Raw genomic sequence first — 25271 nt, forward strand, 5'->3', positions numbered from 1 at the left:
TGTGGTTCCCGTTGGTTCCTTTGTATTCAGATTTTCTAGGTAGAAACAAGCCATCATTTCTAATTAGTTTCTTCTAATTCTGTATTTCTTATTATATGTATGAAAGGTCACACTTGAGAAAAAATTCCTGCAAGCAATTAGTGACTCATGGAGCCCATTAACTGCACACACTTTGTCTTCTAAGTTTCATTTTTCTCCCTGAAGAAACCTGAAAAAATAGTCCCCCTGATGTTTTTGCCTCTCTGTTTAAACTGAGCTAAAATAAAAATGATATTCATAGCAACAGATAAGAGTTTTTGAGGTTTGATATGTTATACCAGGGTAACAGGGGCTGGAGAAGATGGAACCCATCTATGCTGTCGGTAGGCAGACAGCATCCTTAAAGTTTTGGGGTGTTGGTTCAAGTATGTGCCAGAATATTGTACAGACCCAAATTAAAACTGTTATAAAGTTTTCATTGGCAGGGTCGACACCTTTGGGCATGAGGGTGTCCTGCAGTCCTGTGGCAGTTCCCCACAACAGCAACTTTTAAGGTTTTCCTTCTAGTACTTAATAGTCACAAAAATTGCTGGGCTCCTCATGACACTCGCTCTCATGAAATCTCCAGAGATAAAGAATGAAAATGCAAAGTAGGTCAAACTATCAGAAGAAAATAGCATGAGGTAAATACAATCTATAATTTTTTTTAAGAAAGTGTAAGAAAAGGTTCTTTTGAGAACCTCTTCTCTTTCAATTGAGAAAAGGTTCTCAATTAGGTGAATAATTAGACACAAGACAATCAAAATGACAATCTATCACCATAGAGAAGTCCAAAGACCACTCTCAAAAAAGTCTAGAGACAAAAATGCTACAGTGGGGTGAAGAAAAAAGACTCTTATATAGTGCTGGTGAAATTTTATTGGTGATTGTTGCTAGTGAGGACATATCTAGCTGTGCATTTTAATGGTTGAAACAGATGAACCATATGATCTGGCAGTCCAACTTCTGGGAGCGCATGTGGAGAAAATCAGATTTTGGAAAACTCATGCACACAATTATGCACCACAGCAATTGACAAAATAGCCCCGATATGGAAATAAGCAAATGTACATGGACAGGTTAATGGATAAAGAAAAAGTAATACATTCATACAACGAAATATGACTCTGACTTTAAACAAATAATGTCAACTGCAGGGACACAGATAAATCAAGAGGTAAAGTTAGACGGAGAGAGAAAATTATTACATGATTTTTCTTCATATGTATTTTCAGGTATATGTATTTTTCAGGTACAGGTGAGAAAGAGTACTCATCATGTGTGTGCGTCCTAAGGGCTTCGGTACTATGGACTGGAGCCTGCCAGGCTTCTCTGTTCACGGGATTCTCCAGGCAAGAAGACTGGAATGGGTTGCCACGCCCTTCTCCAGGGGATCTTCCTGACCCAGAGGATTGAGCCTGCGTCTCCTGCATCTCTTCCATTGGCAGGCGGGTCTTTACCACCAGCACCACCTGGGAAGCCCTATGCAGAGTACATCGTGTGAAACGCCGGGCTGGATGAATCACAAGCTGGAATCAAGATTGCCAGGAGAAATATCAATAACCTCAGACATGCAGATGACACCACCCTTATGGCAGAAAGTGAAGAGGAACTAAGCTTCTTGATGAAGGTGAAAGAGGAGAGAGGAAAAGCTGGCTTAAAACTCAACATTCAAAAAACTAAGATCATGGCATCTGGTCCCATCAATTCATAGCAAACAGATGGGGAAACGATGACAGATTTTATTTTCTTGGGTTCCAAAATCATTGCAGATGGTGACTGCTGCCATTAAATTAAAAGACGCTTGCTCTTTAGAAGAAAAGCCATGACAAACCTAGACATATTAAAAAACAGAGACATTGCTGACAAAGGTCCATCTAGTCAAAGATGGTTTTTCCAGTACTCATGTATGGATGTGAGAGCTGGACCATAAAGAAGGCTGAGTGCTGAAGAATTGATGCTTTTGAACTGTGGTATTGAAGAAGACTCTTGAGAGTCCCTTGGCCTGAAAGGAGGTCAAACTGCTGCTGCTACTGCTGCTAAGTCACTTCAGTTGTGTCCGACTCTGTGTGACCCCATGGACGGCAGCCTACCAGGCTCCCCCGTCCCTGGGACTCTCCAGGCAAGAACACTGGAGTGGGTTGCCATTTCCTTCTCCAATGCATGAAAGTGAAAAGTGAAAGTGAAGTCGCTCAGTCATGTCCGACCCTCAGCGACCCCATGGACTGCAGCCTACCAGGCTCCTCCATCCATGGGATTTTCCAGGCAAGAGTACTGGAGTGGGGTGCCATTGCCTTCTCCGGGAGATCAAACTAGTCAATCCTAAAGGAAATCAGTCCTGAATATTCATTGGAAGAACTAATGCTGAAACTGAAGCTTCAATACTTTGGTCACCTGATACGAAGAGCTGACTCATTAGAAAAGACCTTGATGCTGGACAAGATTGAAGGCAGGAGGAGAAGGGGATGACAGAGGACGAGATGGTTGCATAGCATCACCGACTCAATGGACAGGAGTTTGAGCAAGCTCTGGGAGATGGTGAAGGACAGGGAAGCCTGGGGTGCTGCAGTCTATGGGGTCGCAGAGAATTGGACAGGACTGTTGTTCAGTTGCTGAATAACAATTCAGGACTGAACAACACCCTTGAAGAGGCAGCAGAAAGGATCCCTTCTCTGTGAGATTCCCCTTCACTGCTACAAACCACAGTATAATAATTTGCAACCCTCATGCGTATAATAATTTGCATTTCACCATATCCCATACTGAATTGTGTCATTAAATATTCACTTGGGACCCAAGAACTCATCTCCCCAGTTATCTGCAAGGTTTTTGAGGACCCTTCACCACTTCTATTCCTCCACACCACCTATCACAGGGACTGAACAAAGATAATCAAACGATTTGATTGCTCGGGGTAAAGCTACTGACGAATAACCCAAACACAAAAATGATTTTGTTATATAGTATTATGGCACCCCACTCCAGTACTCTTGCCTGGAAAATCCCATGGACAGAGGAGCCTGGTAGGCTGCGGTTCATGGGGTCGCTGAGTTGGACACGACTGAGTGACTTCACTTTCACTTTTCACTTTCATGCACTGGAGAAGGAAATGGCAACCCACTCCAGTTTTCTTACCTGGAGAATCCCAGGGACGGGGAAGCCTGGTGGGCTGCCGTCTATGGGGTCGGGCAGAGTCGGACACGACTGAAGCGACTTAGAAGAAGAAGAAATTATGAAATTTTAGGAATACATCTATCTCTGTATTAATGTTTTATGCCTTGTATTCTGCAATTCCTGAGCTCAAGTTTGGTTAGCTGAGCACTGGGAATGAGAGAGGGGCGTTTTGGAATGTGGGGTGAATGTTAAAGTGTATCAGGCCATCGAAAAAAATGCCCATTTGAAATTAAAACAAACTGGATTACTGAGTTTGCCTAAACGGTAGAAGGTGTTTGCAGAGTTCATTTAAACACTGCAGCTCGCACCGAGTCTCGGAGGGGCATTACCTGCAAGACTGCTCCCAGATCCGCACCGCTAGGCACCTGTTTGGCGAGCTAGTGGTCGGCAAGATCTCAGGGCCCATACCTGTTCGCGCTGTGCAGTCACCGCTCCTCCTCACCACCAGGCGGCGCCGTGCAGCGCCGAGCAGAGCCGGGGAACGGATCGCACGGCGCTCTCCCCGCGCGCCCCGCTCCGACTGACGTCGACCCGGAAGTAGTCGCCGGCGCCCGGCCGGCCGGCAGCCTTAATAGCAGCAGGGTTGCGGAGGTTAGGTGCCCAGCTTCCCCAGCAAGGCGAGGGCCCCTCGGAGGCGGCGAAGGAGACACCACCGCTTTCACTGGAGCCGAGGCTCAGGCGGGCGGTGCGCGAGCCGGTTGCGGGCACCTCGATGGTGGACTCACTAAATATTCGGTGGGCCCACGGCCCTGCCGGGTCTCTGAAGCCGCAGGTCGCCGACCCCGCACCATGAAGGACGCAGGGTCTTCCTCGAGGGCAGCGTCCCGGCCGGACGGGGCTGCGGCGAGCCTCCGAGCTGGCCCTGTCGCCCGGCCTTGCCTGTAGGACGTCAGGGCCCGCGACCCGGCCCAGGCCTGACCGGCACCCGGCTCTTGTGTCCGCGCCACATTCGGCGCCCCCATCCCTGGCTTTGACGTGAGGGAGGGAGGCTCTGGTCCCGGGAGCCCTCGCCCGCCCGCCATGAAGACAGAGACGGAGATCCTGGCGCCGGAGCACCCGGCCGGGCCCGGCGTCAGTCACCTGCTGAGTAGCCGGAAGCTAGTGGCCCTGGGGGCCGTACTCGGCTGGCTCTTGGTCATCCACCTCCTGGTCAACGTGTGGCTTCTGTGCCTTCTGTCTGCATTGCTGCTGGTGCTGGGAGGATGGCTGGGCTCTGACGCCATCGTGGGGGCTTCAGGGCGGCTGCACCTGGAGCGCTTCATCCCAATGGCCGTCTGCCCCCCAAACCCGGAGGCTGAGAGGCAGCTGGAGCTGGAGATCGACCGCACCATCCGGATGATCATGCGGGACTTCGTGTCGTCCTGGTACCGCACGGTGAGCCAGGAGCCAGCCTTCGAGGAGGAGATGGAGGCAGCCATGCGAGGGCTGGTCCAGGAGCTCCGGAGGAGGATGGCCAGGGTGGACAGCCATGCTCTTGCCCAGAGGGTTCTGACTCTCTGCGGTTGTCACCTGCAGAGCTATATTCAGGCGAAGGAGGCCGCAGGGAAACAGAGTGGCCCAGGGGAGCCCTCCCAGCTCTGGGAGGCTTACTGCCGGGCCAGCGCTCCACACCCTGCAGTGCAGAGCCCCAGCGCTGAGGTCACCTACACACGTGGCATCGTGAATGTGTTGCTTCAAGGACTAGTGCCAAAGCCGCACTTGGAGACCCGGACTGGCAGGCACATAGTGGTGGAACTCATCACTTGCAATGTCATCTTACCACTGATCAGCAAGCTCTCGGATCCGGACTGGATCCACCTTGTACTCGTGGGCATCTTCTCCAAGGCCAGAACTAACCCAGCAGGAGTGGCTAATCCACTCTGCCCAGCCAGTGCCCTGGAACAGCCCTCAGTGCCCACATCTCTGCCGCTGATTGTTGAGGTCCAGGGTCTCGCAGAAGCCCCTTCTCCAGCAGCAGCCCCAGTGCTCCTAAGCTGCAGTGAACCAGACGGGCCTTCACACCCCTCCCCAGACATTGAAGAAGGCCATGAAGCGCTGGAGGGAGATCTAGGGGGAGTGCTGGAGGAGAGAAAAGTCGAAAACAGCTCTTCTCATTTCCTGCAGCCTCTGTTCTTGTCTGAAGATGCAGAGCTGGAGTCCCCGTTGTCTGAACTGAGCAAAGAAACCATCATGCTCATGACCCCAGGCCCCTTCCTCTCTGCCAGTATTCAGGATGCCCTGTGTGCCCTCGGGGGCTCCCAGCCTCTGGAGCCTAAGGATGGCAAGGGACCCGAAGGAATAGAAGGAGCAGAAGCTGAGGAGGGTCCAGGAACAGAAACAGAGCCGGGCCTGCTTGCCTCCATGCTGAATTCCTGCCCAGAGATCCAGATTGACACAGCGGACAAGGAGGGAGAGCAGGGAAATGACGCCTGTCTCACAACTTTGCTGCCCAGTCCAGAGAGGATATGCCCCCCACGCCCCTCGTGTTTAGAGAAGGATCTCACCAATGGTGGGAGCTCCCTGGACTCCAGTCTGCCACAGGTTCTGCTCTCCTCCTCTCCACCTGGACCCCTCAGCTCAGCCACCTTCAACTTCGAGTCCCTGGGCAGTCCAGACGGCCCCGTGGTCATCCAGAACCTTCGCATCACTGGCACCATTACTGCTCGAGAGCACAGTGGCACCGGTTTCCACCCATACACGCTCTACACGGTGAAGGTAACACAGTGCACGGTCACCACTCTGGTCTGGGAATGGATTTGGAAAGCAGTCAGTGAAGCCAGTGTTTGCAAGGAGGAAGTCTGCTCTTAGTTTGCTCTGGTTAATTCAACCAGTATCGATATGGAGGGTCTGAAGCTCATGAGTGCAGCAGAGTAGGCTTCCATGACACTCTCACAGACCGTCCTAGAATCTCAGGGCTGTCACTATGCTGGGAATCATATTTTTCCAGTGGATACAGCCCAGAAATCCTTTCCAGACTTCTTCCTTGCTAATTTCTTTTTTAAGTATTAATATCCTTTACACTTTGTTTTAGAAAGGAAGGTTGTTTACCTATATATACCTCAAAGGTGGCGAGTCCCTCTCCCTGGAGGTGTTTAAGTGTGGTAGTAGGAACTGCTTGGCAGAAGCGATAAGAAGGGGGTTCTTGTATCAGGTGGCTGGTTTGATTCAAGCAGCAGCTCCCTAAGGGTGATTTTGATAGAGTGAAAGTTGCTCAGTTGTGTCTGACTCTTTGTGACCCCATGCACTATACAGTCCATGGAATTCTCCAGGCCAGAATACCGGAGTGGGGAGCCTTTCCCTTCTCCAGGGGATCTTCCCAACTCAGGGATCGAACCCAGGTCTCCCACATTGCAGGCAGATTCTTTACCATCTGAGCCACAAAGGAAGCCCAAGAATACTGGAGCGGGTAGCCTATCCCTTTCCAGCGGATCTTTCCAATCCAGGCTCAAACTGGGGTTTCTTGCATTGCAGGTGGATTCTTTACCAGCTGAGCTATGAGGTTTTGATATAGGCTACCTCCAAGTTTCCCAGAAAGTTGTATTCTTAAAAAATAAGTAATCCTGGGACCCATTCTTGGGAAATTCTCATTCAGAATCCATTAGCACCTGTCAGAATCCATATTCTGACAGCAGATTCTGCAGCCCAAGAGATTCTGAGGCTTAGCCAAGTTTGGAGACGTATCATATAGTGTCCCTCACGGAGCAGAATAGCCACAGAGAGCATCCTAGCTCCCAGGGGCTCCGGATGTGAGAGCCCTCACCTGAATTCCACATGCATCTCTTATCTAGGCCTTTCCTTCTCAGTACTGGCCTGAGGGACTGCTTTGCTCCTTCCAACTCATAATGAACACCTCTGTCTGCCTCTAGACAAGCTTTCGACACCAGCCTCAGTCTCACCACTCTTGCATTGCTTGCCCACAGAATACCTTAACCAGACAGGAACACTGACCTACTCCTGATGAGAACAAGCATGTGTATCGTTCTCCCACAGCATTCGTTGTATCTTACACAGTCTCCCCCTGTAGGTTTGAAGTTGCAGCTTTCATGCCATTCGGGGTGTTTTCTCTGGGGGAACATTCAGCACTGCTGTCTTTTCCCACATGCCAGCCCTCCTCACATATGAAGACAGCCGACTGTGACCCCATAAAACATCTCCAGTCTTCACATGTCTTCTCATCATACAGACAGATGATCTGTCCTTGGAAAGAAAGGTTCAGTGTTGGTCCAAGAATAATAATTAATCAGCCCCAAGCAGAACAAAAACACATGTTCCTTTAGTGTAGTCCAGGCAAACAAATGATTGTTGTTCCTCAGCTGTTTTCGATTATTTGTTCTTCCCTCAAGTAATATAGATAATCACTGGTTTGAGGATAATGACAAGATGGTTATCTCCCTATAACATCCAGCCTCATAATTTAGGGGTAAGAGAGCCGGTATCATTATCAGTGTCATACCTTCTGTTTTATCCTCTGTCTTTGGGATTTGAAAGTGGTTATGAGTAAACAGGGTTTGCAGGGAGAACTTTGAAATGGAAGGAGTGAAAGGCAGTGGAACTTCGTTTCCCACCGCCTGGGCCGCCTCTGTTGGGAAAGGCATCGCATTGCATACAGCAGCCCCCCTGGGATTTGAGCTGTTCGTTAGAGCTTAGGGCGGCAGTGGGGCCTGAGAGGCTAGGGACAGAACAGGAGCAGCGTGCTCCCTTGACCCTGCTCTGCGCTTACTGTGTGCCAGTGAGCTGGTGCAGCCAACAGACGTTCTCTCGACAGTATGAGACGGCCCTCGACGGCGAGAGCAGCGGCGGCCTGCAGCAGGTGGCCTACCACACCGTGAACCGCCGTTACCGCGAGTTCCTGAACCTGCAGACCCGTCTGGAGGAGAAATCGGATCTCCGAAAGTTCATCAAAAGTCAGGAGTTCCCCAGCCCCGGAATGCCTGCTTGCCTTTCGCATCCAGCCACCCTGATCTGAAAGGCTGGAGGCCTGTTGTCTGTGAAGAGGGTGGAAAGGGAGAATGCGGCCTTGAGGGTCCCGTGCTCCCTCTGTTTGCTTTTAGGTGTTTGGGGTTTTGGTGCTGGGCAGCACTCATGACATGCTTTCTGGGGTACTGCTTTGCCTCTGAATGCTTTGTTCTGGGGCCCCATCTAGTTTAAGCTTAAAAAAGAAACTTCCGTATTTCCACCTGTGCCTCTGAGGAGTTAAACAGGTTCATAGACTGGTTGCTGTTAAATATTAAACTGTTACCCAGAAATCCTTGCTGCCTTTCCTTTAACAAAAGGCTTCTTGGTGTGCCGTTTGGTTCTCATAAGGCACAGGAACAATAAGAAGACATAAAATTTAATTCATACCATAAAAGCTGTTGAGCAGCTACTCTGTTTTTTAAGAAAATGCCAAGTGAAAGTGAAAGTTGCTCAGTCATGTCTGACCCTGACTATACAGTCCATGGAATTCTCCAGGCCAGAATACTAGAGTGGGTAACCGTGTCCTCCTCCAGGGGATCTTCCCAACCCAGGGATCAAACCCAGGTCTCCCACATTGCAGGCGGATTATTTACCAGCTCAGCAACCAGGGAAGCCCATGATCACTCAAATAAACATTTTTAATAAGTTGTGGCATAAATCGTGGATTTCAGTTATAGGTTTTCTTTCTTAATAGCAATAGTTAATACTGAAAATATATGCCCAGTTCTCTACTAAGCTCATTTAGTTCTCATAAAAGTCTACAAGATAGATACTATCATTATCCTCATTCTACAGAAAAAAGCAAAGATTAAGCAGGTTGCCTAAGGCCATTATTACAGCAGAGATTGGAGCCAAATTTAAAGTTGGGCAGTTAGACTTCAGGGCTGTTATACATCCTACTCTAGTGACCTCTTATACCTTAATATTATCATGAATAATGAAAGTAGGCCGTCTGTATCATGTCCTTGGGTTATATCTCTAACTCCTGAAATAAACTCCTGTGGAGGGAAGGCCCCAGGGGAGGGACTCTGAAGGGATGAGGCCCAGGCCTTGGTACCCAGCTCCCACCCCAACCTCAGGTCACTTCTCAGCTCAGTTTGCAGGTGAGGAGAAAAATCCCCAGGAAATACATTTGGCATTTCTGTGTCTTGTATATGTGATGGGTAATAAATGGAATAGTTCTTAGTAAATGTTAATTAACTTTTTTTTTTAAAGATGTGAAGGGCCCTAAAAAGCTCTTTCCAGATCTTCCATTTGGAAACATGGACAGTGACAGGGTGGAAGCCCGCAAGAGCCTCTTGGAATCGTTTCTAAAGGTCAGCATCCTCTGCTGTCACTGTAGCCACCAGACACCCAGGCCAAGGTGGGAGACCTGGGGACTGGAGTTTCTCTCTGAAGTCCTTCTTGTGTCTTTTCAGCAACTCTGTGCCATTCCTGAGATCGCGAACAGTGAGGAGATGCAGGAGTTCCTTGCTCTCAACACAGATGCTCGTATTGCCTTTGTCAAGAAGCCGTTTGTGGTCTCCAGAATAGACAAGGTATGAGCGGGACTGGGTTGCTCAGCCTTAGTTTCTTGCAGGGAAGGGGGAGGCATGTTTGAAAGGCAGGGGAGCCGGGGGAAGGGAGAGCAGCACAGAGGAGTAAGTGGAAGATGGACTGGGGTTTTCAAGACCTGTTACCAGTACGGCTGAGGCCATCATTGCTGAATGACAGCGAGTGTCAGTACTCCTGACGCTGTAAGCGTGCACAGGTCTCCTGATGGTATCATGACGCTGTGATTTTAGGGGAAGGGTACAAGGGTCGGTCCACATCTCCATGGACAGGTGGGAGCAGGAAGGCCTCTTCTGGTGATGAAGGTCATTCCCAGCGTTGGTCACTCAGGATGGAGCCCTTAGGCAGGACACTGAGCTGGATTTAGATTTGTGTAGTGATTCTCTGCTGGAGAACAAGGTTCCAGATGGTATCTTGGAACCTTTGGAGACAGTAGCAGAGCATTTGAGCACCACGCTGGAGCCTGTGAGCAGTGGTTTCTCACTGATTCTCACATCTCCAGGACAGAAGTCTGAGGTTTGTCCTGATCAAAAATGCATGTGTCGTAAGAGGTTAGAAAGCGCTGACTCTTTGGCAGAAGAGGGGGTCTCCCTCTTCCAATCTAGACTTTAGGGGATAAAATGATAAAGTGGGACTTCAAGTGAGGGATGTTCGGAGACATTCACTGCTATGAGGAGAAGACTGCAAACTAGGAAGGGGTAAATGCGGTGAAACCGCGGAGTTCCTTGCAGGTTTGCTCACCCATGCTGATGTGTTCTTTCACTGATTTTTTTTTTTTAACCTTCACTGATTTTTTTCAACACCTGCCCCTCTGGGTGCCCACTCAAAGCCACGCGCTATACTCATTGCTCATGACATAAGAGAGCACATACGGACTCTCCCGGCAGACTACCATTCTGTGAATCTGGAGAGGGAACTGTATTTTCTCAGCTACGTTCTCCACATCCATGCAGTTCACTATGTTCTTTCCCTGAGTTGCTGTCCCCTGGTCTCTACTGTGGTCCTCCTTGACCGTGTCAGTCTTGCCTTGGCTGTGCCAGCTGTGCTCCCCAAGGAGGACTAACACAGGATAAGACAAAGCCAGCAGCAGTGTTGATTAATAGCGAGAGTTACTAAAGGAACAGTCAATGTTTCCTTCCATCTCGTTGATATTTTAGGGTTTCATTTGTTTGTTCTCTTTAGCAGAAATCTGTATGTTATTTTCTCATTCTGAGAAATAGGGATAGCTCTTACTCTTCAGCAAAGATTGTTTTATTTCATCCGTATAAATAGAGAAGTTTGTATGAATTCCAGATCCTTAACTTTAACCTGAGTGGTTTTTGCCATTCTTTCTGTAGTTAAAGAAGAGGAATTGTTTGAACTAACTGTAAAACCAGTTTTTGTTGTTGTTTTTTACGGTGAATTGCTCTGCACATTTTTATATCATAAATGTTTTTAGACTATTCCTTATTTTGATAATCTTTTTCACTCTTCCTTTTCTTTGTATATTCTTACGTGTATCACTTCCTGTTTGTCACATCTTGGTGAAAGTGTTACCAATTTGAAAACTAAAAATCATTCTTCTGTATGAAAAGAAAGAAATTGAAAGTGAAAAGCATTTCACCAGCCTGCAGAACTCCCATATTTTTATTTGTCATGTTGTTTTGGCTTCTTTTCCCATGGAACCCATCGTCTGTCTTAACTCTGTGAGGAAGAAGATTTTCATGGCTGTGGAGGAAAGGGGAGAGAGTTGCCATTGAGTCATTAGCTGGTATCTGACCGTGTGGATGGATAGGGCTCTGCTAGACAGGTCAGCTGGCTTTTCGTCCAGGATGCAGAAAGCACCTTGAGACAGTTGCTGCTGCTCGGTGGTGCCTGTCTAACCCGCCGTCTATGACCCCTGCAGATGGTGGTGAGTGCTATCGTGGACACGTTGAAGACTGCGTTCCCTCGCTCTGAGCCCCAGAGCCCTACAGAGGAGCTGAGTGAGGCCGAGACAGAAAATAAGCCCCAGACAGAAGGCAAGAAGGCTTCCAAGTAAGATACCCTTCCCAATTCTCAGGGGATCCCCAGTTTTCAGTCAAGGCCCATCCCTGCTTTTAGGTCCTAGAATAGAGGGGAGGGGTCATCTGTGCCTGTTTTTATGCAGTCAGACTGTGTACCAAGCCCAAGGTCCTGCAGAGGTAGCCTGGCTTCATGTTGGTCTTGCCCTGGGAAGCCAGGGCCCAAACTGACCAGGGAATTTTGACTAGAAGGAAAACTCTAGAATATGGATGTTCTTTTTTTTTTTCCCCCTTGGGAAATTGAAACATTTCTTTTAAGAATTAAGGCTTATCATTGATCTCTGTTTGTCATGGTTTCTGGCTCAGGAGTCGGGTACACTAGCAGTAAACAGGAATGGGCTAGAAGGGACCCCTTCAGGGGGTCAGTGGTTATTGCTGCTGCTCCAGCCTACACTGGCGGCTCTCACAGCCAGCAGGTGGGGAGGAAGGGCACCACACTTACCTTCTCGGACGCTTGTTGTATGTATCTGGGCCATTACAGAGAGAGAGACAGTGCTGGTGGGAGGGAGGGGGTTGGAGAATGTTTATGTGTGCGTCTCACTGTCTTTTTCTCTGTGTTCATGTCTTATGGGCTGGCAAGAACCCTCGCAATTCTTAGCCTTTTTTTTCCCCCCTCACTGGGCCCATATTTTGAAGGGTAACCATGTTGCCTGTGCTTATAAGAACCCTATTTCTTGAAACATTGAGGTTAGGCCTTGTGATTCCCTTTCTGGTTTTATCTGGAACACAAGGGGAATAGTGGATGTGCAAAAAGGTGTGAAGAGCAAGGGCAACCTTGGTCTGTGGCACTTGTCTATTTAACTTTCAACAAATTTTTAACGAGTGCACAGTATGTGCTAGCCACTCTTCTAGCCTGTGGGATACAACTGTGACGGGCAAGTCCTTATTTTACATTAGCAAAAGCCCTTTCACAGGCGCATTGTAAGCATAGCTCAGTGCAAGAGCTGCAGTGTGTGTAAGAATATTGTTTGGAGGATTTCAGAGTGAGGCGTCTCTTGGCAACTCTGACCACCGTAAGCTTCCAAGAATAAGTGTGGACATGCCTGTTTTGAGGTATTAGTACTTGGTCAGCCCTTCGTATGGGGATCAAGACCATGAATTACACACTCTTTCTGCTCTTCGTTTCTGTGCCAGATCCAGATTGAGGTTCTCATCCAGTAAAATTGCTCCAGCACTGAATATAACTGAGGCACACGAGAAGGTTCTCTACTGTCTCCAGGACAGCGGTGTGGTGAGAATCCCTAGAGAATTCTTGGGATCATCAGTTAGGAGGTCAGTCCTGCCATTATAGGCAGTTGGGATGTTCTCCAGAATCAGAAAGGTCTTTGGTGCCTTCCTAAAGGACTCAACCGACATCTGGGTCTCTGGTTTTTATTCTAGGAGTATTTTCTCAGACTGGTTTGGAATTCCTATGAGTTCTGGGCTGGCCAGTTGGCTTCTCAAGGGTGGTGGGCTTCTCAAGGGTAGTAGCCTTGGGATAATAGGTGATAGAATGAGAAAGCCAGCTCCTAGAAGGAAACACGATTTTTGTAGCAAACGAGACTACGGAGGCATTGTTCTCCTTGCAGTTTAGGTTAAAACAAGCACCTTTTCCTTAAGTGGTCACAGGGTCAGTGGGGTCCTCTCCTCGAGACACGTGCAGGGAAGCAACGGGAGCCATAGGTGCCCCCACTCCCTGCACCCTGCCTGTGATACAGCCCCTGCTCTCTCCTCAGGAGTCAGAGACCCTCTCCGTGTCTGGGATGGAATCCTTTATTGAAAAACAGGCAAAGTTACTAGAAGTGCAGCCAGCAGATGCTCCCGGAAGAGATTCTGAACAGACTGCTGAGGGGTGTGTGGACGGTCATGTGTCAGATGCTGCTGCTCCAGCCCAAGGCCTCAGCAGCAGTGATCCAGGTGAGTGACAGCGGAGAGCCTAGTGTGTCCACTGGATTGTGACCGTTGGGTGGCTCTGTCAGGTGCCAGGGTACAGAATGGCACAGTCCCAGGGCTGAGTGGATCAGAAGAACTCGGGGCATAAGCAGGGCGTCCAGTCCAGCAAGATAAGGTCCATGCTTCTATTAATAGTAGTGTGATTATTTCAGTTGTTCCTAATGTACATTGGCATTATCTTTGGATTGCTCCCTTCGTTTAGAAACTGTCTTCTCTGGTGTCTGTGGTGCCACTTTCTGGTCTTCCTGTCTCTCTTGTGGTCCCTCCTCTGTCCCTTCTGTTGGCTCCTCAGCCGTCCAGAGCTTCATTCTGTCCCTACTCTGCGCACTTGTCCTGTGAGCTCCTCTGTTGATCGGTGTCAACCCTAACGTGTGCTGGTGATGCCTTAGTCCTGGAGGTGTGTTTCCACTTGGCTCCCGAAAGTCTCCACCTCGGTGTACTGTATGCTCAGTCTCTCAGTCGTGTCCGACTCTTTGCAACACCATAGACTGTAGCCTGCCAGGCTCCTCTGTCCATGGGATTTCCCAGTCAGGAATACTGGAATGGGCTTGCCATTTCCTACTCCAGGGGAATCTTCCTGACCCAGGGATTGAACCCACATCTCGTGTGTCTCCTGCATTGGCAGTTGGATTCTTTACCACTACTGCCTCCTGGGAAGCCCAGATGTACTGCAGGGCAGCTGAAATACAGCATGCACAAAATGGAATTTCTCTTTTCCTCTGGATCTTTTCCTTCGGTTGTGTTTACTGCCGTGGCCAACAATGCCGCCTGGTTACCAGGGTGGAGCAGAGGGAGATGAGGTAAGGCCGCTGCTCTGTCTTCAGGAGCTTGAGGCAGGGCAGTTGTGCTTCCTGGAGGTGCGGTGTTCTCTGCAGAGGGAGAATTAGGAGGCCTGGATACTGGTAGATTTGCTGTGCCAGAACTTATAAGAACAAAGTCTTTCAAATCCTGCCAAACAAAGGCTTCCCTTGCAAATAAAAGATCACAAAATCCTGGGCCCAGAAGAGGAAAAAAGGCTGACTTCACTATTGTTCAGGCACCCACAGTCAGTCCGCACTGTGGACCTCAGTTCAATTCTATGAAAAATGGAGTTTACAACCCCAGCTGTTCACCCACTTCTCTCTGGTTAAGTAAATGTGTTATGAGAGCAAAAGCGTCAAGAGAACTATGAGAAATTATAGATAAGATGGGATGGGTAAGATAATATAATTCCAGCCAAAATCAAATCTTTAAATGTTGTGCATTATCTCTCTAAAGAGATCATTTATTCCTGTGCCATTCTTTGAGCCCTGAGAGACTCCACGTGCTCGCACGATAGATAATTTACCACTTTCACCGAGAGGACCTGGGCCCTTGTTGCTTTCACTCATTGTCACTGCTATGCTCCTTGTCGCCACATGGTGGCAGCTCTGCATGTGTGCATGCTAAGTCTCTTCAGTGGTGTCCGACTCTGCAGCCGCATGGACTGCAGCCCGCCAGGCTCCTCTGGCCATGGGATTCTCCAAGCAAGAATACTGGAGTGGGTTGCTCTAGCATGGACTGCAACTCTAGGTAAATGCTAAACCTGCGAAGAAAAGAGAATTGAAGAGGGAGATTGAGGAATGCTATTTTTCCAAGAAACTGAATATCACATTTTGAGCAAATAACCAGAAAGCAGACACATCAGCTCCTATGCCCCCTTGAATGACAGAAAGAAAAGGAGAATATATACTAGATGGGATTAAGAAGAAAGTAAGCTTCAGTTCCAGCACATTTATCCAAGTTTGACGTCGTTCACATTCTGTAAGAACCCTTAAGTGAGCTGTGCTTGGGCACGCTTGCACAGAGAAAACCCACTGGTCCTAGACTAATACAGTTACTGTTGATGATTAATTATAACTTTAATCACAGCTGTAGTACCAGATAGAAGAGGATTTTTTCAGGAACATTCTGTAGTTCTGGGGCAGTCTCCTGGAAGGCAAGTCAGAGGCAATGGGGGACCCCATGAACAGAGTTAGAGAACAGACGCTTCCACCCATAAAATACATCTGTTTTAAAAAGTTCTGCTTAGTGTGAGTATGAGCGTGTTTGTGACCCTTTCCGTCTTTGAAACAGGAAAGAAGTGAGTAATCATCATGGCCTTTTACCAAAAGTACAGTGTTCTTCCCAGAACCACATGTTATCTCAAAATCAAACTGAGATCTCCTGGATCCTGACCCTCAGCTCTGAGGGAGCTGAGTTGCTTTCAGAGCCACTTGCTTACGGAAAACAAGTCCCACATCTGCTGGCCGCACATTTCCCTGCTGCCTGCGGAGGCGAGTGGATGGAAGGGAAAGGGACCGGGCTTTGCCAGTTGCAGTTAGTCACCAGTTGTGAGCACTTACTTGGAGCAAAATGTGTTCAGCTGCCTAGGGGAAACACAGAAGAACCAGAAGGAAAGTAGGCAAAATAGTTATCTATAATAAAAAATTACTCAGTGACTTAGGAACATAAATTGTAAAGAAAGACAGAACCTGCCACTGAACTTTGTAGAGATGCAGTAAACATCTCTTGACTTGAATACAGATAGATTACACAAATGTGAGATGCTTGACATAAAGGTAGAGCAGACCCAGGGCCCTGAAACGTGTCCTCGAGTGCGGGTCTCTGCCGGGTTACTCCAGATGGCCTTTCATCCCCAGGAACAGAGACCGAGTTGGCTGACACAGCCCTGGACCTGCTTGTCTTGCTGCTCATGGAACAGTGGCGATGGCTGTGTACAGAGAGTGTGCAGAAAGTTCTTCATCTTGTCTTCGGGACCCTAATCCAGAGGTAAGCCTGCTGGGTGCCCCTTCAGGTTAGAGTCTCAGGTTAGACGGAGGTTGGAGGTGGTTCCTGATTTCTGCCCTAGAGAGGGAAAGCGTAGAGTCCAGGAGACCTGCAGCCAAAAGAGAAGAGAGAACCTGTGTCCCGGGCTGCGGGGTGACGAGCTGCAGAGCATCACGTGGTTGTCTGAGGTGTGGACAGGCCTGCTTCTGCAGGACCCCTGGCATCACCCCTGAATTCAGGCGCTGAGCTGAGCTCCTCCTCCGCTAGGGTCCGTTCTCCCCCAGTTTACCCCCAGGCCCTGTACCTCTCACTTTAGTGGACGTGTCTCTTCACCAACAGTGTACAGTCACCGTGACTGCCAACGAGGAAGAAAAGAGAAAACTATCGTGTGCTCTCCTAGTAAAGACTAGTTTCTCCAGGAGGGGCGGACATGGTCACAGCTGAAGAAGCACTGACGCATGGTGGTGGGGAATAGGATACTGAGATTTAAAACTTGGGTTGTATAATTCCAGCACCAGTTGAATTTCCTGAAAAACTGGTACGCAGATGGAGTTTCTAGTGCTGGCTTTCTAACCATGAAACTGATGCAAGCTTTGCTCAGCTGCAGGAGTCCAGGAACCCTGCCTCTGAACCAGGCAGACACACACAACGCTTGAGCTGTGGCCGCTCATGCTTTGACCTCTCCCGTGTGAGACATCCTGGCCGATCCCAAAGTCAGGAGCCAAATCCTGAACCCTTCTGTTAGCGTGTGACTCATGCTAATAGGTCACTCTGAAATTAACAGTTTTATTAAAAAAAAAAAGAATTATGTATCTATTCTACAATAAGTAGGAAATCTATTAACATTAACTTTCCTACTGGGCAACTGTCTTGGTCATTTTCCTTTATTCATTGAGAAAATATTAAGGTCTGGTCGTTAGTGAACAAAACAGACACGGTCCCTCCTTTCACGTATTTTATGGTTTAATGAGGGTGAGAACGGAGGGCCTTATCCATGTTCACCAAGTGAGTGCTTGGTGGAGGCGCAAGCCCCCCGGGTGTTCCACAGCCGCATGCTTATCCACCGCAGCATACTGCTGCTCCGCTGTGTGTCGTCGCTCTGAGCTCTGGAACCATCGTGATGTCTGTCTGCAGGTGTCTGGGTGCATAGAAAGTGTTCCAGTAAATGTTGGGTCTTCGTACTTGCGATTCAGAAGAAGGGAAGGATAAGAAGTGGATTCTGTGTCTGATTCCTCCAGCTTGTGGCCCCAAGTTCCCTCCCAGTTCAGGGTGCCCCATCCAGGTCAGTCTTCAGCTGCAGCTTCCACTACTCCTATTACTCTCTGCTCTCTGAACCACACAGAACCCGTCCTGCTCAGCAATACGACCTTGTGAGGCCTTCCCAGGTGATTTTGTGCCCGTGACCAGAGCGTCCGTGTGTCTGACAGCAGGAGGCAGCCCCCAGGCCCCCTGCAGTACAGGTTCTGTCCCGGGGCGGCAGTGTTCTCCACGCACTCCTGCTTCCCCGCGTGCAGAGCTTCTGGAGTCAGGGCTGCCCTTCCTCACGAGAAGAGCCTGGAGTCAGGCTCAGTTCCTCCCCTGTCCACCCCCGTGCCCTGACAGTTGCATGGGAACCACACCTCGGGTTAGCTGGGTGGATGGCTGGCTGGTGAATGTGGCTTATGCCCTAAACAACATCAGAGAGAGAGCTTATGCCTGAATCCCCCTTGAGCTGCTTCTCTTTCCACTTAAAAAAAAAAAAATGGATGACACCTGTTGTTGTTGTTAAAGGGAAAAAATTTTGAATGTGTTAGTGAATTTGAATGAAGGCAAAGTGAGGATTGCAGAAGAGCAGAGTTTTGTGTCTAGGTACTTCCAGACAGCTCTCCATGACTGTGGTCTGTTAACCTCTGTTCGCCCTAGATGTTTTCAAGTGATGGCATTTTGTACTTGTTGACTTGCCTCATATCTCTTCCTGTCAGAACTTTATTCTTAAGACCATTTAGTTTTGTATGAGCTGCAGCAGAAATAGGAACCCAGCTGTTGACACCTTCCTCGCCCTGGGCCTCTACAAACTAGAGTTAAATGAAGAGCCTCATCTTCCTCTGTTCACAGTCTTTCATCTTCTCGATAAAGCATTATTCCCAGCTTTTTAATGGTACACTTGACCTTCTTCTCAAGTATCTTGTGCTGGGTCACATTGTTCTTAAAGCTTCCTTAAGACAGCAATCAGGAGGTCATGGAGAAGGAATCTCTCCCAGCGCCCCCTCCAGAGGCTCAGAGGACCTGATGCCTGTGGCCCGTGGTCTCTACCAGCAAGCTCTGAGTGCCGGCTCCCCAAGGAAGAGACAGGGCTTATTTCAGGTTCAGAGTGTAGACGTTGATGGTCTTCCTAGCTTCAGGATCCACCATCCAGCCAACATCTGTAGAGAGCTGACTTTGTGCAGACACTGTGCCAACATCATTTAATCCCCTCAGAAGCCCTGTGAAAGAGGCCTTATAATCCCTACTTTAAAGGTGAGGCAGCTAAGGCTTGCAAAGAATCATGATTGTTCAGTCAAGATCACAGAGCTAGTAAGTATGTACAGGCTGTTCAAACCCAGGTTTGTCTGATGTTCAGCTGCAGGATCAGACGTTTGCCCTGTGACTTGAAAAGATAAAAGCCAGCCCCCAAGTCTTTGACTCAGAGCAGTCCATATTCCCCACGAGGAGACTGCCAGTCAGCTTGTAAAATGAAAACTGCATTTGAATGTGCACCCACTCACATACGACACAGAATCCCCTGCGGCACACCAAAGCCAGTCTGTGTCACTTGTCCCCTGGACAGCTTGCGTTTTTATTTTTAAAGAGGCCGGCGCAGCGCTGCATTCCTGGGCTCTCTTTGCTTTGGTAAGCACATACTCTGGAATGTGATACCTCCCCAAAGCTGCAGCACCCCTTCCACCTGTCCTCACTACCCTCAGAGAGGTGTGGTTGGTCCCTGCCGGGTCAGGGTGGACCTCTCCCAGGCTGTCCCCAGGACTGAGGCCCAGGAGGCAGCATAGTTGCTCACTCTCTGAAACCGCATGCCGATGAGCTGCATCCTTTTGCAGAGCACCTGGATTCTCTAAGTTCTAAAGCGAAGGAGAGTCGATGTTGATGCCACGAGTACCTGCCACAACTTTTCTGGTTGACCTGGACGCACTGCCATCATGGACGGCGTCTAAAGTTAGGCGCTTCTCCTTTTAAAAATGTCATCATTGTCCAACCTCCAGCATTATCATCTCCAAGAAGACAAGTTCATTTCTTCTGCTTCCAGCTTTCTGTATTCTCCTTGATCCCTCTAAAGACCCATATACGTAACTGCCTAGGATGCCAGGGACTGCTCCCAGGTCCAAAGCATGCATACTGTCACTTTTTCCCTCTCTTGCACATATTTAGTCTTTACGCCACCCTCCCCCCACACCCCCGCCCAATCCCTCTGTCCCTGGCCTGCGAGGGAAAAGAGTAAATTCAACCTCATGACCCCTCCTTCCAAGCCAAGGTTGGAAGAGTTTGAGCCAGCTGCGTAAATCTCCCTTGATTGTTGATACTGTGGAGAGAGTGGGGGAAGGGAGCTGGGGAGAAGTTAGATGCCCAAAAAAGGCATTGTTAAGTCAAAGGCAAGTCTGCACGCATGCGCGCCTGACCTCGTGTGTCAGCTTCTGTGCTGGGAACATCCAATTATGTAAGAGGGAGTGCTCCTTATTTGGAGTTAGAGTCAAAAGGAGGGGAGAGGGGTGGGGGAGCAGTCTAAGCCAAGGCGTGAATCCAGCTTTTGCAGACCACTCATTCAGAAAGCAGGAGAAGCTGACAGTGTCTCTGAGTGCGTCAGACTCAGGTTTAGGGACTGGAACACTCAGACGCTGGGTGGGAGGGAGGGAGAGAGAGGAGAGACAACTGTGCTCCATTGACGGGAGAAGGTGTGGGGCAGGAGCATCCAGCCACGGTCAAGGGTGAGATTATTCTGGAGTCCTGATGTAGAGCGAAGGAATGAGAAGAAGCTGGCCCAGATCCCCGCCTGGGTGCCCAGAGCAAAGCCATGATAAAAATACAAGCCAGGCTAGCAGGAGAGTACACGAGGGCCACCTCCCGTGGCCCTGCCCTCCCCATGGCCCCAGAGATGGCAGCAGACACATTCCTGGTGTCTGTGTCTGCGTCAGGGTTTCTTAAAGAGTGTGACTGAATGAGTGAGTGAGTGAGCGAATGAGCATGTGTGTGTATTGAGGGCACGTGGGAACAGCAGTGTGGCAGAAGGGTGGGAAGAAAAGAAAGTTGTGTAACCTGTGGATGTAGGCGAGTAGAAAAGTACAGGAAGTCAGGAAGTAGATAGAGAAGAAGAAGAAAAAGAATATGTCGGGTTATGTTGTGGAGCATGCTGTGGGTCCAGGAGAAAATTCAGTGGCAAGCTCCGAACCCTGCACCAGGGCATGGAATTGTCTTCCGAGGGGAGAGGTCTCTACGAGTCATCTCCCAGGGAGGGTCAGGAGAAGGCGTATGGGTGGCGTATGCGCCCGTTGGAGAGGGCGGTGCTGGCAGCGGCAGTTACAAGTTGGATGACCAAGAATTCTCTTGTCATCCATTCTCTCTGGTCACTCCACAACTTCAAGTGTTCTCTGAGTGTAATCTGGTCAGGGGCCTGTTTCCCGGTGGGCCTCTCTAAATAGCAGATAGATAAACGGTCTTCCTGACGTTGATTATGTCTAACGGGCAGCTCCAGGCCCACCACTGAAAGGGCATGAGCAGCTGCAACCAAAAAGGAACTGACATTGACTAAATACGACATCAGGTAAGCAGGCGTGGATTTTATATACTAAGGAGCAATTCAGTTCTCTGAGGTAGACGTGTATTTTTTAAGTGAGCAAAGTGTTATTTAGATTAAGTAACCTTCTCAGAATTATAATAAGGGCCACACCCAGGATTCCACCCAAGTCACCCTGGCCTTCAAGCCCATCCCCTTCCCGCCACCGCCTGCGGCCTCCCCACTGAGCAAGCTTCCCCGTGAGGCAGTGGCCACAGGACTGACCTCACCTGAAAGTGCCATGTCCTACTTCTGTCCAAGAGACACACGTGTTTGATGGTAGCATATAAATTCATTTCCATCCGTGTTTTATTCTTAAACACTCCTGGATCAGAAATTATGTAGTCTCCCTTTAGTATCTCTGTTCTACGTCCTATTCCCAGTCAGAAAAAGGTTATCATAGTTCTGATTCAGAGTTTCTCAAGACACAGATGCTGGGTTTTTTCCTTTGCTCCATAAATTTCTCTTTCAGTTCAGCTCTGGTGCCTTGTGTTGCCTTACACCTGACCTCTTTCTGTGCACAGCTTCTATTGAAAAATGCGTTTGTTTGCAAGAGCTACAAAATGATCTCAAACCAAGTCTAGTTTTCCTGTCTGATCACATCCTTGCCCCTGCTAGTTGCAGCGCTGGCCTGGCTTTTAGGGGCTGACGTCTGTGTTCTGCAGCAGCGGCTTTGCTCAGGTTGTATCGTGCTTCCTTAGGGAGAGGAACACTACTTGTCCCCCGCCTTTTCCACTAGACCTTGAAAAAGGGGAGCTCTGACTTCGTAGACTGGATCAGGATAGGCTTCATTGTCTCCAGTTATATGAGCGCCCTCCCTGCCGTATTTCTTAGGCGTCTCTTATTCTACCCATCATAGGACCAAAGCACCCAGCCTTTCCTGTTGTGTGCTGAGAGCTTCTGCCTGAATCCGTCCTTACGGTTGTAACAGCTCAGTGTGCGTTTGCACTTCCGTGTGTGGGATACGCTCTTACAGTCTCGTACACTCACAGGTGCAGAATTGGCAGCAGTTAAAACCAGAGCATCATGACATATGTAAGCATCAAAACCTTTTTTCCAAGTCAAATTATTGCCATCTCTTGCCTATCTATAACTACAAAGAGGAGCCTGACACAGGTTTTAGGACAGGTTCAGACTGCAAGCATCTGGTGGGCAGGCACTCGTCTCTCTCTCCATCCTGCTGTAGGCATTTAGCTGTGTACATGGAGGGTGCTTCGTAAGTTTTTGTCAAATGAATGAACATCACTTGCCCTTCTGGTTGAATCGGTCTCTCTTCTCATCACTAGTGAGAATCTTGGGAGTTCCCCAGCACTGCTGGGATGAGAAACACAGATGTAAGAGAAACCCCCTTGCCTGCCTCCCCCACAGCTCTTTAGTTGGGCAGCTGCTCCCCATCCCCCAGAGTCATGGCTGGGCCTCGGGCTATCTCCCACCCCAGCGGCCTTCTCTTTCTTCTCCAGAGGAACAAAGTGCCCTCTGCCATCGTGGGCCTCCTGCCTAAGCTTGGACCTTCTGGAAGCTTCTCCTGCTGCTTTGCCTTCTCAGCCTCTGTCCTTCCATGTGTGAAACTAAGGATATGGGCTTTGAAGTCACACAGATCTGAATTCACATCTTCCCTTGAGGCTTGCTGTCTCTGACTCACCTTTGCTTCAGTTACTCTGAGTGGGAGTAACAGTGCCTTGCTCGTGAACTGATGAAGACTTTCGTTGCATGCCTGCCATCCGATGGCATCAGTAAATGTGAGTTCTTGTCCGTCTCTACAAGCCCCACGTCCTGTTTCCTTGGGGACTCTTGTTCCCTAGGGCGGTCACACATTTGCTGTAGGATAGAGAATCTGTTTACATTGCGATGGTTTTTTGGTGAGGTGTTTGTAGTGAGCTCGCTTTGTGATCTCTTAGGAGCAAACACCTTGTGAGACACATGGCCTTTTCTGCATCCTTCAAATTAGGGTGTCTTCCTCCGTTTTAGCTGTGTATGAACTCTGTCCTGTTCTCACATTCCTACTTAACATCTCCCCAAGTCGTATCCAGTGTTTCAGAACCAGGGAACTACCTTTTAACCCAGGTACTCCCAACACTTTACTTTCTAGGAAACTAACTTTATTTAGTTCTTGTTGTGGTGACCTCTTTATGAATAATTTTTGAAAAGTCTTTGTGAGATTTGATACTATGTCGACTTGCTGACTGCTAGCTCTTCAGGCCTTTTCTCCATCAAGGTCCTTTCAGCCTAAGAAAATAAATAACCCATAAAAATCCATTAGAAATACTGAACAGTGTAAGGTCAAAGAACACAGTATAGACCATAAACACAGTTTTAAAAAGTCATAAGGATTCTTGAGGGTAATTGTTAGGTAGGGTTTAGAGAGGAAAGTTTTTAATAAAGTTAGACCTTGCAAGACAAATCCCTTAGAATGGTTTAGGGTAAAGAATGTTCCAGACACTGGAACATTTTTAAAGAGGGAAACGGACATTATTTCTACTTTTAATAGTTGCCTTTAAACATGTTTTGCGTATTTTCAGCCAGCCCCTTTCTGAGTGTGTGTGTGTATGTGTGTGTGTGAGTGTGAGTGTAGAGAGTATGGAAAGCCTGCTGGACTCCTACTGCTTGGGGCAGTTAGGTGTGAATTCTCCATCTGGACTCCAGGTGGCACCACAGGATAAACAATCCCTGTTTGCAAGGCTTGGAGGGAGCTGCAGTTGTAGTCGTCACCCTGGTAGGGGTAGTGATGCAGTGTTTGCTGTCTCGCCCCATGGCCCGGAGGTGGCTTATGCGCTCTTTCCTTTGTGCCCCTGACTCTGTCAGCCAGCTTCTTTCTTCCTTCACCCCCGCCCCTTCAGGTGGTTCACTGTTCTGACACATCCCTGAGCCCGCCAGGAGAGTCAGTCTTACAGAGGGGAAACTAAAGCATGAAATGCAGAGCTCACGCCTTAGCCCCTTCGTTTAGTTCCCTAGACCTGGTAGAGCTTTGTAAGAGGATCCAGAGAACCCTTTCTCTGACACACGCACAAACACATAAGCACTTTCACAAACACTTTCACGTTTTCTCCTTTGATCTCAGCAGCTTTGTACAGAAGGCAGGGCCAGAGTCAGTCCGTTAAGAAGAATTCAGAGCTCGGTTCTTTCCGCTTCTCTGTGGCCCAGCCAGCCTCCAGCCTGCGCGGCTCTGCAGTGTTGCTGTCACTGGCTGCAGCGCACTGCGGGAAGCCTCGTGGCTCTTCTGGCCACTGGGCTTTGCTTCCCCGGAAGGGTATGGATCAGTTTTATGTGTGGTATTGGGGTGGAAACTCTGATGGCCTCTTCCAGACAGGAGACTCTGGACTAGGAGAGATTCCAAGAAACATGGAGGGAGTAACTTACTGTGCAGAATGTGTCATGCTGTTGCTCTTACTGGGGCCACATGAAAAACAGGCAGGTATCAAAAATGTGTGGCTGATTTTTCTGTTAGCCCTGATCTCAGAGCTGGTTTATGGTGCATTGATGACAGCCTAGTGTGAGGCTGAGAACAGTTGTCCTGAAGGCCTTCAGAGGGACATAGGTTTGTGTAATCACCTTTGAAACTGGAATCCTGAGTGTCATGATGCTCGGTCTAGAACAGATTTCTAAAGATCTCCATATGCGATCAGACTCTCTTTATCCCATGAGCACAGAGCCCCCAAGAGACTCCTTGTTCCATATTTTTTAGAAAGGTAGCGAGACCTTTGCTGTTGGCCATTTTTTACCCAAATATCCTGCTACATTATTCTCCCTAGCTTCAGGTGATGAGTTGGATTCAGATCAATGCTGTTCCATCCATCAGGGGCACTTCCCAAAATACACACATGACTCATAGTCCTCAAAACCCTTTTGCTTCCGTTTGACTTTCCGCCTCTTCTCTCCTCTGGGCCTATTTGCCAGGAAAACTGACAAAAACCTAGACTGCTCCAGCTGTCTGTCTTTTCTAGGGTTTATGGAGCGTGGCTGGCCCCCTTCTTTGCCCTCCACCTCTCTTTTCTTGCAGTGAGTGCAGAACCAGGTGTGATTGTGTGGGTTCTTCA

The 25271-nt window shown here is 48.8% G+C and overlaps 1 protein-coding gene across 2 annotated transcripts in view; it reads left to right on the forward strand.

Moving 5' to 3' along the window:
- The first annotated feature begins 3673 nt into the window (after positions 1-3673).
- The window catches only part of SNX19 (sorting nexin 19), a 32759-nt gene continuing 11161 nt past the window's right edge, over positions 3674-25271 (forward strand). Inside the window, exons 1-9 of one of the 2 annotated variants that reach the window (XM_027531216.1) lie at positions 3717-5886; positions 7937-8075; positions 9343-9443; positions 9546-9665; positions 11564-11694; positions 12855-12951; positions 13436-13616; positions 16313-16442; positions 19511-19871. In XM_027531216.1, the coding sequence (XP_027387017.1) occupies positions 4213-5886; positions 7937-8075; positions 9343-9443; positions 9546-9665; positions 11564-11694; positions 12855-12951; positions 13436-13616; positions 16313-16442; positions 19511-19535 (2598 nt within the window). In that variant the 5' untranslated portion in view covers positions 3717-4212 and the 3' untranslated portion in view covers positions 19536-19871. Of the gene's footprint in view, positions 5887-7936; positions 8076-9342; positions 9444-9545; positions 9666-11563; positions 11695-12854; positions 12952-13435; positions 13617-16312; positions 16443-19510; positions 19872-25271 lie in introns of those variants that run through there. The other variant, XM_027531215.1, reaches the window with a different exon arrangement.

This window comes from Bos indicus x Bos taurus, chromosome 29 (assembly GCF_003369695.1).
Source record: "Bos indicus x Bos taurus breed Angus x Brahman F1 hybrid chromosome 29, Bos_hybrid_MaternalHap_v2.0, whole genome shotgun sequence".
Lineage (NCBI taxonomy): Eukaryota > Metazoa > Chordata > Mammalia > Artiodactyla > Bovidae > Bos > Bos indicus x Bos taurus.